This window comes from Sorex fumeus, unplaced genomic scaffold, assembly GCF_029834395.1.
Source record: "Sorex fumeus unplaced genomic scaffold, SorFum_2.1 ptg000095l, whole genome shotgun sequence".
Lineage (NCBI taxonomy): Eukaryota > Metazoa > Chordata > Mammalia > Eulipotyphla > Soricidae > Sorex > Sorex fumeus.
Window position 1 is genome coordinate 8,258,244 of NW_026606152.1, and position 15,047 is coordinate 8,273,290.

At 36.1% G+C, this 15,047-nt stretch overlaps 1 protein-coding gene across 1 annotated transcript in view; it reads right to left on the bottom strand.

The window, feature by feature from the left end:
• Positions 1-15,047, bottom strand: part of PSPC1 (paraspeckle component 1) — a 58,880-nt gene that overhangs the window by 12,126 nt on the left and 31,707 nt on the right. Inside the window, exon 6 of the mRNA XM_056132960.1 lies at positions 12,904-13,009. Within this exon, the coding sequence (XP_055988935.1) occupies positions 12,904-13,009 (106 nt within the window). The remainder of the gene's footprint in view (positions 1-12,903; positions 13,010-15,047) is intronic.

Below are 15,047 nucleotides of genomic sequence, written 5' to 3' on the forward strand. Positions count from 1 at the left end.
AGCACTATTCACTCTGCCCTTCATAATTGATACTTTTTCTTTTTTCATTTTTTTAAATGCCACACCTGGTTGTGCCGAGAGCTTACTCCTGGCTCTGAACTCAAGGATCACATGTGATCCCAGGAATAAAACCCAGGTTTCTCAAAAAGCTTCGAAGAATTGTCGAGATCACTATATGACTCAGATATCATAATAAAGAAAATGCTACAATTCCTGATGTTAAAACACACACACACACACACACACACACACACACACACACCCCTCATAAGACATTCAACTAAAGGGAATATGATTCTAGAGAGATGTATAGCAAGATGCAAACAGTATGATTAGACCTTTCTATTTTTAGCTATTTCTAAAATATTTCCCCCCAAATAAATTATATTGAGCACTTGGAAATATGAATTTTCTTCCAGATTTTATAAAATAGTAACATCGGGACTGGGGAGAAATTTCTAAGCCTGGAACACATGCTTTGCAAGAAGCCGCAAACTTGATTCCCAGTACAGCTCGGTCGCCCAATACCGAAAGAGTGAAGGCCCCGTATTTTCTGGCTGTAGCCCACAAAAATGTCAATGGGAGAAATGAAAAACTGTTAGCATAATGCTGGGTAACAAATAGCATATTTGGAATAATATATTGACATAAGAGTTTTTAAAGTATCTTTAAAGAAACCATTTTACAAAGAGTTCAAAGTTAGAAACGCATATATATTAACATATTCATTTTCCTTATAAAACTAAAATAATTTAAACTGAGTAAATAACCCCCCAAAAAACAACAACAAAAAAAAAACAGAAAGAGTAAACATTTTCCCATAGATAAAGCTAAAATGATAACACGTAAATTTTCTAGTATAATCAATAGAGAATACTCAGAAGATTTAACATCCTTCAGACAGTTAAATACAGTAATTTCCAAAGCTTTTTCTTGCTCACTGCTGGGAGAAAAGGTGTAATTTGAGAAGTGTTCTTCCATGCTTTCATACACCTATGGCAGGTGTTCCCCCTTTGAAATTTACTTTTCAAATTTGTTTCCATAAATACTAGAAAAATGCTAGTTTTATAGCTGCAAAAGTAAAATATACCATGTATCATTAGGAAAATGCAAACCGAGATCACACAATAGAACTATTACAAAGGCGAGTATCTTAAAACACTAACAAATGAAACTAATGTTTGGACGAGCAAGTGAGAAACAGAAGTTCTCATTTAACTGGTGGTAGAAATACAAAATTTATGTGTCCTTTGAATGACAAATTAAGATTCACACAAAATTAAATACTCTTACCATAAGATCCAGCAAGAATCTTGCTTCTCAGTATTTACAGAAAGGATATGAAAACTCGTCCACACAAAAGCCTACACACTGATGCTTACACAGCAGCTTTACTCAAAATTGATGAAACGTGGAAGCAACCAAGATGTCCTTTAAGTAGCAAACTGTGGTAGGTCAAAACAATGTAACAGAGCTCAGTATTAAAAAGAAATATACCATCAGCTCATGAAAAGATCTAGCAGATACTGAAGACAAAACAGAAAAAGGCTATGTACTATATAATTCTCAGCAAGACAGTCTGGAGAAGGAAAACCAATGGGAACAGTCGAAGGCAGCATAGTTTGCTATGTAAGATGGCATATGCAGAATACAGCAGATTTTTAGGGCAGTCAAACTAGTGCAAGAGACCAAGACAAATGCTACTACTTACTTATCAAAAACCCAGTGTGTGCACAATCCCAATAGTAAGCTTTAATGTAAATTATAGACTCTTGGGTATGTCCATGCGAACAGATCCTAAAACTACTCTAAAAAATGAGGCCAATTGAAAAGTTCTTTAATGCATTCTTATGAACAAATTAGATCCTAACTTTCATTTACAACCGATTATACCTGTGGAAAAAAGTATGTTACCTGATAAATTTTGTATCAGAAATAATGACCAACAAATAATTAGTGACTCTTAACTCACCCTAAAGATTTGTACCTCTTAAACTTAAGAGTCACTCAACATTGAGATTTTTGATTGTCAAGTTATTTTTGGTGCTACAAATCGAAAGTCTCATACATATAAGGCACACACTCCATAGCTGAGTTATACCCTAGGAGCAATATTCTGGGACCCTCAACATTTGTTTATGAAGCCTGATTCAGATAACTTAGATTGTTTTAATGTCAGTAGAAAATTAAACTGATCATGAACAAAATTAATTGACTTTCTATCTAAGAACAAGTTGCATTTTGGCACATATAATACAGCACGCATCAAAACAGCAAGGGAAAGAGTATCTTCAAGAAAACTTGTACTTAACTGAGATTTTTGTTTTAAATCAATGCACCTAAAAGACAGTTTCAAGATCATTATTTCAATCTGTCATGGCAAATTCAATGAAGTGCTTTTAAAACCTGACTGACTAAAAATATTCTTCAAATGTAATTATTTAAATTAATTATTTTACTCCAATCTCTCAAAATCAGCAGCAATAAGTACACGGGCCCCAACACAATGAAACTGATTTCAATATATTTTCTTATCAAAGCTGTTTGCACTTCTTTGCCCACAATCTCTTTAGGTCCAGTCAAAATAACTATCAAGACCTGACAAGTGTAAGTATTTAAAAAAATGAAACACAAGAATCTAAATTGCGCAAAAAGAAATTCCAAATTGGTCCCATGAAAAGAAGAAAATAAAATGTATCTGGTTAATATATTAAATACATAATTTATGGGGGTAAAGAGCACTGTCCTTCCGTTGTTCATGATTTGCTTGAGCAGGTCCAGTAACATCTCCACTGTGAGACTTGTTGTTACTGTGTTTGGCATATGGAGACACTATCTTTTTTCTGCATATGACATACTCTACCAAAAGGTCTGAAATTTTAAAGAATTTACATATTTTTTTCTAAGTGGCTAAATGCAAACCCAAAATTTAACATGAACTAAGAGTCCTTAAAAATATTTAAGTGTTAACTAAATGAAATTTAAAAATGTTGATCTTCTAAGAGAAACTACTACAATGTAGCTGTACAAACACATCACTTACTTAAAAGCAGGATTTAGACAAAGCAATAAAACACCAAATGGAAAGTTATCTTGAGAAAAATAAACATAGAAACCAAAAGCCAGTATGTCAAGTGGTTATAAAGGATGTCAAAAAATAAAACTCAAACTTACCTAGAGGTTTCAATTTTTAGAAATTATAAGATATATTTGAAAATGTGTCACTTCTATATTTAGTAAAGCTGAAAGAAATGCACTTTGCCATCATGGTACACAGGTACAATGGTAATATATGAACTTATTAACATCTTTGCTGAAGTATACAAAATTCTTAGGTTTCAGGAAATTACAATAAAATTTCTTGCCTTCCATATTAAATACAAAAAGATACAGATGACTGGCCTACAAATGTCTTCTTTACACAATCACTTGACCCTGTAGGACACATCTCATAAAAGCGGCAAGTATAATATCAAGAAGGTAGTCACAAAATATAACAAATTATACTGTCTTCCTATAATCTTTCATTGAAAGTACTTAACATTAAATTTTATTGTATAACACCTATTACAATCCCTCCAAAAAAATGTGAACATTAGCTAAAAGATATTTCCATCCTGAAGCAAGATTACAACCATTTCAAATGAGAAGATATGAGCTATACCCATAGGTTGAAATAACCAATCAATTAAAAGCCAAAATAATTTTCACAACTGTGCAGACAATTTAGTAATACCTTGACAATACAGTACGAAATCTTTCTCTAAATTCTCAGGTCCTTCAGCTCTCTGATATAATCTGTACTCAAAATATTCCAAAATCCTTAAAAGAAGGACTCTGGGGCTTGATTCCTCTTTACTGCTTGTTTCAACAGGGACTACAACCAGCAGTGTCCCGGGACCATGCAATGTCAGACATCCTAACACGGGGCCTCATCTATGCTCTACCACTTTAAGCTACCAGCCAGCTCCCAGTCCCAGCACTACTTTTATTCTAAGTGCAAACTCCAAACAGTCCTAATATTCCGAAAAAATGTTCAAGTGCAATCTGCGTATCAAAAAGTGTATCAGCTGAAAACTAAAGAAACGGTGATTTATCATGTAAAAAATTATGAAATTCCAGCATCAAAGTCTTCCAAAACACATGAATAATTTTCTCTCGAAGTCACCTACTATTTCAAAACCAATGTTCTGAAATATCAACATCTGTTAAAGACAATGGAATGGTGCCCATAAAGAACACTAAAGGAGTGGGAGTAATAGTACTGAGGGTAAGGCATTTGCCCCAGCACCTCATGATTCCTGAGTACCACAATAAGTAATTCCTGAGTTTAGAGCTAGCTAGAACAAGCCCTGAGCACCACTGGATATGACCCAAAAACAAACAAACAAAAAAAGACAAAATAAAAACCCACCGAAAATCTTTTTGTTTTTTCCTTTTTGGGTCATACTTGGGGATGCTCAGGGGTACTCCTGGCTCCCCACTCAGGAATTACTCCTGGGGACCATATGGGATGCTGGGAATTGAACCCGGGTCAGCTGCGTGCAAGGCAAATGCCCTACCCACTATATTATCTCTCCAACCCCAAAAAACCCACTGAGAATCCTAAGAATGTTAATGACTTACCTGTACTAGCGTTTTGGGAAAACACAAAAGTGTGAAACAACTATTTAATTCTCTCTACTTAGAAATATATAACTTTTTGATTTCTGACATCAGAAACTCAAGATGGGATCTGTAAAGACAGTACAGTGGATAGGGTGCTTGTCTTGCACACAGCCAAGCCAAATTCTATCCCTAGTATCCATGGTTCCCCCAGAGTACTGCTAGGAGTGATTCCTAAGTACTGTCAGTGTGGCCAAAATATAATAAATTTTAAGGAAAAATAAAAAAAACTCAAGAAAATATAATTAGTGGAAAAGTAGCTAAAATCAAGATTCAATTAATAACAATAAAAGAAAACGCACAGAAGAGAACATAAGTACTGATTACAACTAAACAATTACCAGGAAGAACATAGTGTGCTCTGATATAGTATGTAGAATATTAAGAAATCAGTAATAAATCAGATGATTTTAAAAGATAAATAATAGGACCTGGAGTCACAATCCCAGCATGTACCCCAACCAGATACCACACATTCTCCCCAACCCCAGCATTACTGGGTGTATCCTTGATGCCCCAAGCACCACTTGGGTAGTTCAAGCAATCCCTGGCACCGCAGGACCTGAGCAGCACCTAGGGATCCTGCAAAATACAGATGGGGTGAAAGCAAGAAATGCTATATATAATCTTATGAGACACACACGAATGGGTATATATTCAAGTTTCCCTAAGAAAGCCCACTTTATTATAGAACAAAACTTTAGCATTCTTAAATTTAACTTTTCCCAGGTTGAAAAAATTTGTTTTTACCTTTATATAACTGTTATTAAATTACCTATTTGTGATTAAAAAAAAGTCCATAGTTGGTATAATTACTAACCTAAATACCCCAAATTGTAACAACATCAAAGAGTTTAAAGAGTCTATGTAATTATAAACATTTGCCTTTTATAATCCTTCAACTACTCAAAGTTTAATTGTGTACCACATAACTTACTTGAAAAATTCTTTGGTCATTGTAGAAACCCAATTATTTTAATGAACAAAAATATATTAACAAAAAAATTCACCAACCACATATAACTGACTTTCTCTTTTAGTTTTCACTATCATGTCCAAACACTGGAACTGACTTGTTCAAAAAAAAAAAAAAAAATGCAGGTCAAAGCCAAAACCCGTTATCAAATTCTCTGAAGACAAAAAATTCTCCAATTAATCCTGCAGGATGAAGAGGCCATAAAAATTCCCTAAGAAATCTGTCATTTGTTTCATAGGGAGTTGTTTAAATGCAGCCAACCTGGGTTCAACCCCCAATATTAGATAGTCCCCCAGGCCTACCAAGAGCAATTCCCAAGTGCAGAATCAAAAGTAACCCCTGAGCATAGATGAGTGTGCACCGTCCCCCCACGCCCACCCAAAAAAAGGGACTAAGACTTCAGACTGTGGAGGGTATTACATATTTGCTGTGTCATAACTAGTCAACTGTGCCTCTTATGGCCATAAAGCTAGATACAAACGAGGCTCTGTTCAATAAACCATCTGAAAACACCTGGTGTCTGATACGAACTAGGCTAGGCCTATTCTAGTCTGTCGATCCTTGATCTTGAATATTTAAAGCCCCAAAAGGTAGAGCATCATTTGAGACAATACACCTTCCACAGATGAAGGAAAGTCCAACTATCATATACAAACAAGGTTCTACCCAATAAACCATTTGAAAACACCTAATGTTCAGATATGGCCTAGGCCTGGACTTCTCTAGTCTGTTATGCTTGGTCTAGAAAAAATACTTAAAAAATCTAATAAAAGGTTGGTGCACCAGGAGACAATACGCCTTCCACAAACAGACTGAAAGTCCAAATATCACAGCAAAATTCCATATAGGTTATTAGCATGTTATTAATAATGCTAACTATATCCTGATCCTATGAGTTCATCCTCCCTTCCTTTAAATTCCCTAATTCCCATTTTAAAATTCAATTATTTTCATTTCACTTTAATATACAGTGTTTTTAATCTTAGCAAACTGACACACATTTCTTTAAAAGCGCCAATCCACTGAACAGATATTACAGCATGTAGGGCACATACTCTGCATGTAGACAAGCTGAGTTCAATTCCTGGCAACCCATACGGTCCCAAGGAGCACCACCAGGTGTGACTAGTATCAAAAAAAAAAATTTTTTTTGCAGTCAACCTAAAATCAATCCACACCATACCATATAGGTTCTTGGGGCACCAAAAGGAGTAATTCCTTAGCACAGAGCCATAAGTAGCCCCTGAGCATCATCAGGTGTGGCCCAAAAGCAAACAAACGAAACAATCGGATCAAATTACAGTATTGCCATATTTGGTGAACAAGGTATCAGCACATCTAAATTTCATACATGTGCTGAAAGGTTGAGACTGATCAGACTGAACTTGGGGATAAAAAATTAAAAGACAAAACATCAAAATCTATTGAAATTACAAACAAATGAATAAATTCTTAGGTTAAAGACTTAAGAAGCCATTTTTAACAAACCCTCAAAAAAATGTTCGAGGCAAGAAAGAGGCATTATACCCTCAGAATCTAGTTAGGTTCCATTAATTTTTTTTGGAAGCATTGTTATTTAATCATCCCCTGAGGCTACAATGCAACAGAACAACAAAAACCATAAACTAGTAAATATATTAGCATATAGTAATACCTTTATTTTTAAGATTATGCATATATGTGCAACTATACAGTTAATTCTACTTATACTGATGGTAATAATTTTTTCAGTATCAAGTCATGTATATATTCTGAAAACAGATCACAATTACTTTGTACTTAAGAAGCAAAATTTGCACTACAAAATAGTGTCATTAAGATGGGGGGGTGGAAAGGGGAGAGTGATAGTACAGGACGTAGGGCATTTGCCTTGCACGAAGCCCATCCGGTTTCGATTCTCAGCATCCCATATGGTCCCCTGAGCACTGCCAGGATTAAGTCCTGAGTGCAGAGCCAAGAGTAACCCCTGTGCATCGCCAGGTATGACCCAAAAAGAAAGAAAAAAAAATCTCCCCTTTATTCCAAACAGACAGTATCCACTGAGTGGTAGACTCAATATATAAGTAAACTAGGTATCTACAATCTAGGAGTACCTTATTTTGAAAACAATCACAAGGGAATCCTGTAATTCTTACTGTTTCCAGATTTACCTGAGATGAAAAATTTCAACCAGAAAATATCATCCAATATGGTTCAAACAGACTTTGATAAAAATTAATTCTTAACGATTAGGGAGATAGTGGCAAGTTAAAGCACATTCCTAGGAGGAGGTTGACCTGTGTTCAAACCCAAGCACTGCAGTCTCCTGAGCAGAGTTAGGAGTAACCCTGAGAAACACCAAGTGTGGCCCCAAACCAAAAACAAAAAATTAAGTTCCTGTTAAGTCTCCAAGTAAAAAATGAGTATTTTTTAAAGCTTTTTTTGGGTCAAACCCGGCAATGCACAGGGGGTACTCCTGGCTCTTCACTCAGAAATGACTCCTGGCGGTGCTCAGGGTACCATATGGGATGCTGGGAATCGAACCTGAGTTGGCCACATGCAAGGCAAACGCCCTACCCACTGTGCTATCTCTCCAGCCCCAAAAGGGAGTAATTTTTTAAGGTCGTCAAATAAATGTGAAGTGGCATGGGTGAAAGACAACATCCGTAGATGATAAAGTATACAAAATGCATTAAACTTTCAATCTGTACGAGCTAATATATTCTAGACTCTTTATTCATCATCTGTTACACTGAAAAGAGTACTATTCAAGATTCAAAATAGGGTCTCAGTTATTCATATTCTACTTTGCCGACTGTCAACCACACTGGGATAGCTTGAAAGGAATTATTAGAAGGAAAGGAGAGGTGAGAAAATAGAATCTTACTACTTGGACAAGCTGAACACTTACCATTCTGACTCCTCCCTTTAAATTGAACAATGAAAAAGAGAATGCACATAAGAGGGCCTAATTGCAAAAATTTCAAAAGCAAGAACATTAAAAATCATTTCACATTTTTGTTCCACATTTTTCACCAAAGACAATTTACAAAGTAACTGAAGAATAATTGATAAGCAATTACTTCGATGCTTTTATCCAGTACCACAAAATAGATAAGACCAGTAAAGATCTTATGTTCATATTTCACTACTTTGTTAATTTATATGTACTCTTATTCTAAGACGAAACAACACCAAAATGATAAAATACTGGGTCAACTCAAAACAACTCAAAAATCACAAATATAAATTCCCCAGAAAATTAAAGTCTAATATCTTAATTATAGAAACTCCAGAAAACTAAGAACACAAAGTTAACTTTTCAGTCTAAGCAAATCAAAAGCAATCATTCCAGCACAGAATACAGCCAACATTTTCTGTAAAAAGTCAAAAGAGTTAAACATTTTAGGTTTTGTTGATCACAAACACTTCTGTATTTTTTTTTAACCCTTACTCATCAAAACCTTTAAAACTATAAACAACATTCCTCATCTATTTGGTAGAGAGTTTAAGATGGCGTGTGCCTTGGATTCTAGTCTGCAGAACCTCTGCTCTATTCAAACTAGTGAAGCTTAAAACACATAATACATACTTTAAGTAATTACTTGAAAACGTTTTTGAAACACACACTATGTACCTATCACCTAATTTTCTAAGCACACAATCTTAAACAACTTTTGAAATGCTACTAAATTAAGTATTTATAGATTTAATCTATTCTGTAAGTGCATCATACATTCAAAATTATCCACAAAAATTAGTTTTAAACATCCCATTGTCTTTAAATTTTAACATTTTCAAATAGTCTCTGAATAAAAAAGTCATTAAAAAACTATCTGGCCTTCAATGATATCTATGATTACAATGATACCTGAACATATAGAAAACATCAGATATATCTTTAAAAAAACTAGAGAATGATCTTAAAGTATAAATCCTGAAATAAAGTGTAAGATACAGTCAATTAAGCCTATTGAACAGAATGGAACATGATTTTCAACTAGTTCCCTAACCTGCATCTATCTATACATCAGAGAGAATGTAAAATTTATGCCAAAATATATCATGAAATATCCATCAATTTTAAATAAGCATTTTAAACAAATTATTCATGTAACTAGGAGAATAAGGCACAATTTCCTAATCCTTGACGGTAAAGCATCTTTAAGAATTATCACGGGAAAATTTTATTTTGTTTCTATAGGATGATAAAAGCACTGGTTAGCAATTTTCAAACATGTGCTTATATATATATTATATATTGCTCAATTCCACATTCATTTATAACCTCACAATAATAAACCCAAATGTCTTACATTCAAATATAACAACCAATGTTATTAACATCATAGTTCAAAATATAAGTCAATGTTCTATATATCCAAGAATAAAAAAATGCATAAAATAATTTAAAAAAATTAGTATGTTTAAAGTTCAAATAAAAAATTTTTGTAATAGGGCCGGAGCGATAGCCCAGCAGGTAGGGCGTTTGCCTTGCACGCGGCCGACCTGGGTTCTATCCCCCGGCATCCCATATGGTACCCCAAGCACTGCCAGGAGTGATTCCTGAGTGCAAAGCCAGGAATAACCCCTGAGCATCGCTTGGGTGACCCAAAAAGAAAAAAAAAAATTGTAATAAAATTTGAAGGTTGGGGCTGAAGAGATAGTATACTGGGTAGGACCCTTGCCTTTCATGTGGTCAACCTGGTTTTGATCCCTGGCATCTCCATATGGTGTCCTGAGGACCTCCAGGAGTGATCCCTGAGCTCAAAGTCATGAATAACTCCTGAACATCAATGGGTGTCACCCCAAAACCAAGATAAATACTTTTTTAAGTAAAACAACTTAAAAACTTTAATTTTTTTTTTCTTTTTGGGTCACACCTGGCTGTTCACAGGGGTTACTCCTGGCTCTGCACTCAGGAGTTACTCCTAGCGGTGCTCAAGGGACCATATTGGGATGCTTGGAATCGAACCCGGGTTGGCTACGTGCAAGGCAAACGTCCTACCCGCTGTGCTATCTCTCCAGCGCCCCCCCAAAAGAAAGCTTTAAAATTTGAAGGTCAATTAAATCTTAATGATGTAACAAATTAAAAATGAATTCAAATGCCACGTATTTTTGTATTCAATGAAATGAATGGAAAGCAAAAGAACAATTTTGTGCTAATTAGGATTAAAATTTCTGTATTTTTTAACTTTCAGACACTTTGGGGCAAAGCGTGCCCCTCCCCCTACCCCCACATAGGGGTCAGGTAACCTGGGTCACTCCAGAATCTTACTCTACCAGACTCTGCAGGCCTGAACACTGTCACAGTCCAGCAACAAGTATAGCTACTCAGAAGGTACTAGGGGAACCCAGGAATTAAACTTAAGGTCCAGAACCTGTAGAACATATGCTCAGCTCATTCCTACATCTTAACAATTAAAAAAATACATAAAAAATAATATAAAATAAAAACCATACGAGGTTATATGGATTGAAAACCCAGGTTGGTTGTGTACAAGGCATCACCACTGTATTTTAAAAATGTTCTCTGAGACAGGAGAACAAAGAGAAAGGAAGTCAGAAAAAAATGCACCAATAATTCGATCCATAATACATGTAGTCTAAAAACCTTTAACAGTTACCCAAAAAAGTATTACTAAAATATTTTCCAGGGAAACAGTATAGAGATTTCCTTTCACACAGCCAAACTGGATACTGCTTGTCGTCCAGTACAACCAGGAGTGATCCCTGAGCACAAAGCCAAAAGAGAGCCCCAAGTACCACTAGGTATAAACCATGAATCAAAAACTCTCCCCTACCTCCAATATAGCGATCTGTAAACTGATACTGAATCCAACATAAAAAATAAAACTGCTAATTATGATTCAAAACCTGTAAAATTTTAACAGTTGAAGCATTCTTGTTTAGTCCTAATTCTGCTTCCCCTAAACAAAACGTGATTAAGATGGAATTTCCTGTTTACTTATTATAACAAATACAGATTACAAAATATTTTAGGATAAAAGAAACATGAGGAAAAATAAAAATCAGCAAACTTCAGGATGTTGAAATACTCTGTAAGATTACGTTTCTTTTTTTTTCTGTTTTTGGGACATACCAGCAGTACTCAAGAGTTTATTCCTGGCTCGAAGCTCAAGGGAATCGAACATAAGCAGTGTTGGTGACCAAACTAGGGTTGGCAGTATGCAAGGCAAGAGCACTCCTATATTACCTCTCTGGCACAAGATGTTTCCTTGAAAATTTTTAATTAAAACAAACAAAAAAAATCCATACTTTGGGAGCACGAAAGATACAGAGGTTAAGGTGCTTGCCTAGTGCACAGCCCACCCCAATTCAATCCCTGACAGCACACCTGGTCCCCAAAAGTTTTCAGAGACCACTCCTAAGCACAAAGTCAACAATACCCAGTGAGGGGTTAGATCAACAGTACAGCACGTAGGGCATTTGCTTTGTCAACCAGAGTTCAATCCCCAGTATCCATTTGGTCCCTGAGCACTACCAGAAGTAATTACTAACTGGAGAGACAGAAGTAACCCCAAGCATTGCCAGATGTGGCCCCAAAACAAGCAAAAAAAAAAAGGAAAACCTATGGGTATGGTCTAAAAAACAAAGGAAGAACTTTAAAATAAAATTACAAACCCAACAATCAGGATATAAAAATTGTATCTGAACAAATTGGGGGCTTTAGTTAAAGATACAATGACATCATATATATGTATTAAAATACTTGAAATCATACAAAGGAAAGTTAAGGTTTTATACAAAAATCGACAAAAAGTAGGTATGCCTGAAGATGAAGAGGATCAGCAGTTTATTGATAACTGATATTATCAGATGATAAGCACATTAGTGGTCTACTTCTATGACTGACATTTTTCCCATACACAGACACTACACTATCAACAAATAGTGAAAAATCAGACAAAAATTATGAACTGTTGAAAGTATTTAACTGAGATATATTAAAAGATTAATGGGGGAAACTTATGAAAAAATAATTACTTTCCGCAAAAATGCATTTTATTGCACTACCTAAATGAAGTGAAAAGCACTGTCATGATAAATGTAGCTAGACTGCAAAATAAAACTACATAATCTAAGACATGTTGATTATATTTTAGATTATGGAATTTATTTAATGTTTTATGCAGTTATGTAGTTTATGTAGTTTATTTAACTACACAAACTACATAAACTACATAATCTAAGACATTCTAAGTATATAGCATGAAACCTGACAATATGAAATCATTTTAGTTCACTAACCCTTTACTTACATTTTCCATATAGTTTGGCTTAAAGCCCTCTTGCTGTCGCCTGAGTTCTTCCTGTTCTCTGTGTCGGATCATTTCTTCCTCACGACGACGGTGCTCTTCTTCATGTCTGAAATATTTTGAAACAGAAATTTCAACATGCCTGAAATCTAAGCCACTTATTGCAGGTTTGAAAAATACAAAAAAAAAATGTATACATGGTAGGTTATGCCAAAACATGGATAATGGTGGTCTTATTAAATTTATCTTCCTCGTATTTGCTCCAATCTTCTTAAAGAAATCAATAGAACTTAAACCATATCAACACAATTAGGATCGTCACAGTAAAGTCAAGAGACAGAACTATGGAAGCGGGGAACACGTGCTTTGCTCACCAACTTTAGCACATACAACTAAAATCTAACAATTACTACTACAGAGTTCTGTCACGGATCATTTTCTCTCTCGTTTCTCATACACTAATTAGAAGAGCTGCCCTTTCACCTCTTTTAAAATACTCAATTTACTCAGTATGGGAACACATTCGAATATTCTAGGGTCTAAAGTCTAATTTCATCTTTTAATTTTATTCTTAAAACTGAGTCCTTTAAGACTGGCTCCTGTGTTGTTTTCAATATGCTCTAGCCTTTTTGAGAACTCTCTTTTTGTTAGAAAACACATCCAGTACTACCTTTATATTTTCCAGTCCTCAACTCACTCTCCACAAAGCCCTAGTTTCCTTTTGTTTTTGTTTGGAGAGGATGTTCATGTAGGAAGAAGGGGGATGGCGGGGCACGAGTATGAGGGAGGTCACCCACACACAGCACACGTAGCGTTAAAGGCCTGTTCCTGGCTGTGCTCAGGAGACCATGAAGCACTGGGAATGAAACCAGGTCTTTAAGGCATTGCCTTGTAGTCTCTCTAACCCCATCCTCTAAAATTTTTTTCTGTTAATTTCACCCTCATCAACCTTCCTTTCATTGCGGACATTGTGATGATCAGGAGTTGCACACAGCTGGTTGTGGTGCCTGTACATTTTCACTCAAGGTGACACATCAGAAGACTATGGAGCTTGCTGGGGTGCCTGCAGTACTCACACAAGCTCACAGGGGTCATATTCCTTGAGTACACCCTTGTTCATCTCTCTTTTGCAGGGGGGATGGGTTTTGGGGAGGTGAGGAATGGGAGTTCTGCCACATCCAGCAGTGCTCAGGAGATTATTCCTGGCCCTGGACTCAGGGGTGACTTCTTGAATGTGCTCTGGAATCATACCGGGTACTAGGAAACAATCCTGGGCCCGGTGTGCAAGACAAGAGCCTTCTGTACTATCTCCCTAATCCTCTTCTTTGTGTACAGTTTTGCGTGTGTGTGTGTAGGGCTTAGGGAGATGAGCATAGGGGTGTGAGTGTGTTGTGTGTCCTAAGAAATGTTTAGGGGGGCCTAAGCACCACACAATGGGACCTCAAGAGCTTCACCATGAGATGCCATGTGGTACTGAGGAATAAACTCAAGTTTGTATATGTTGGAGCAATTTCACTAGCCTACCATCTGTTTATTTTGTTTAGAGAGCACAGAAAGAATAAAATGCTATTTTGAAATATGTGCTGTTAAGTAAAATATTGCTCGATTTGCTCGAGCGGGCCCAGTAACGTCTCCATTGGAGATTTTGTTGTTACTGTGTCTGGCATATCAAATACATCACGGGGAGCTAAGCAGAATTTGTATTAAAAGAACAGAATTTGTATTAAAAGAAGCTGAAATTTCCCTCAAATCAGCAGTTCGTATTTAAAGTTGGTAAATCTCAAATCTAAGAATAGTAGTGTAGGGGCTGGAGCAATGGTACAGAGGGTAGGATGTCTGCCTTGCACACGCCAACCCGGATTCAATTCCCGGTATCCCACATGGTCCCCCAGTACCACCAGGAGTGATTCCTGAATGCAGAGCCAGGAGTAACCCCTCAGCACCGCTGGGTGTGACCCAAATGGCAAAAAAAAAAGTAGTGTAAATTAGTGGTTCTCAACATGTAGGATACATTAGAACCACTCGGAAGATTCAGAAAACACATCTCAGTACAGTTCTTGATTTGGTAGTTCTAGGGGAAATTTTTAATGTTCAAACAGGGGCCAGATTGATAGTACAGTGGATAGCCTTACACACGGCTCACCCCA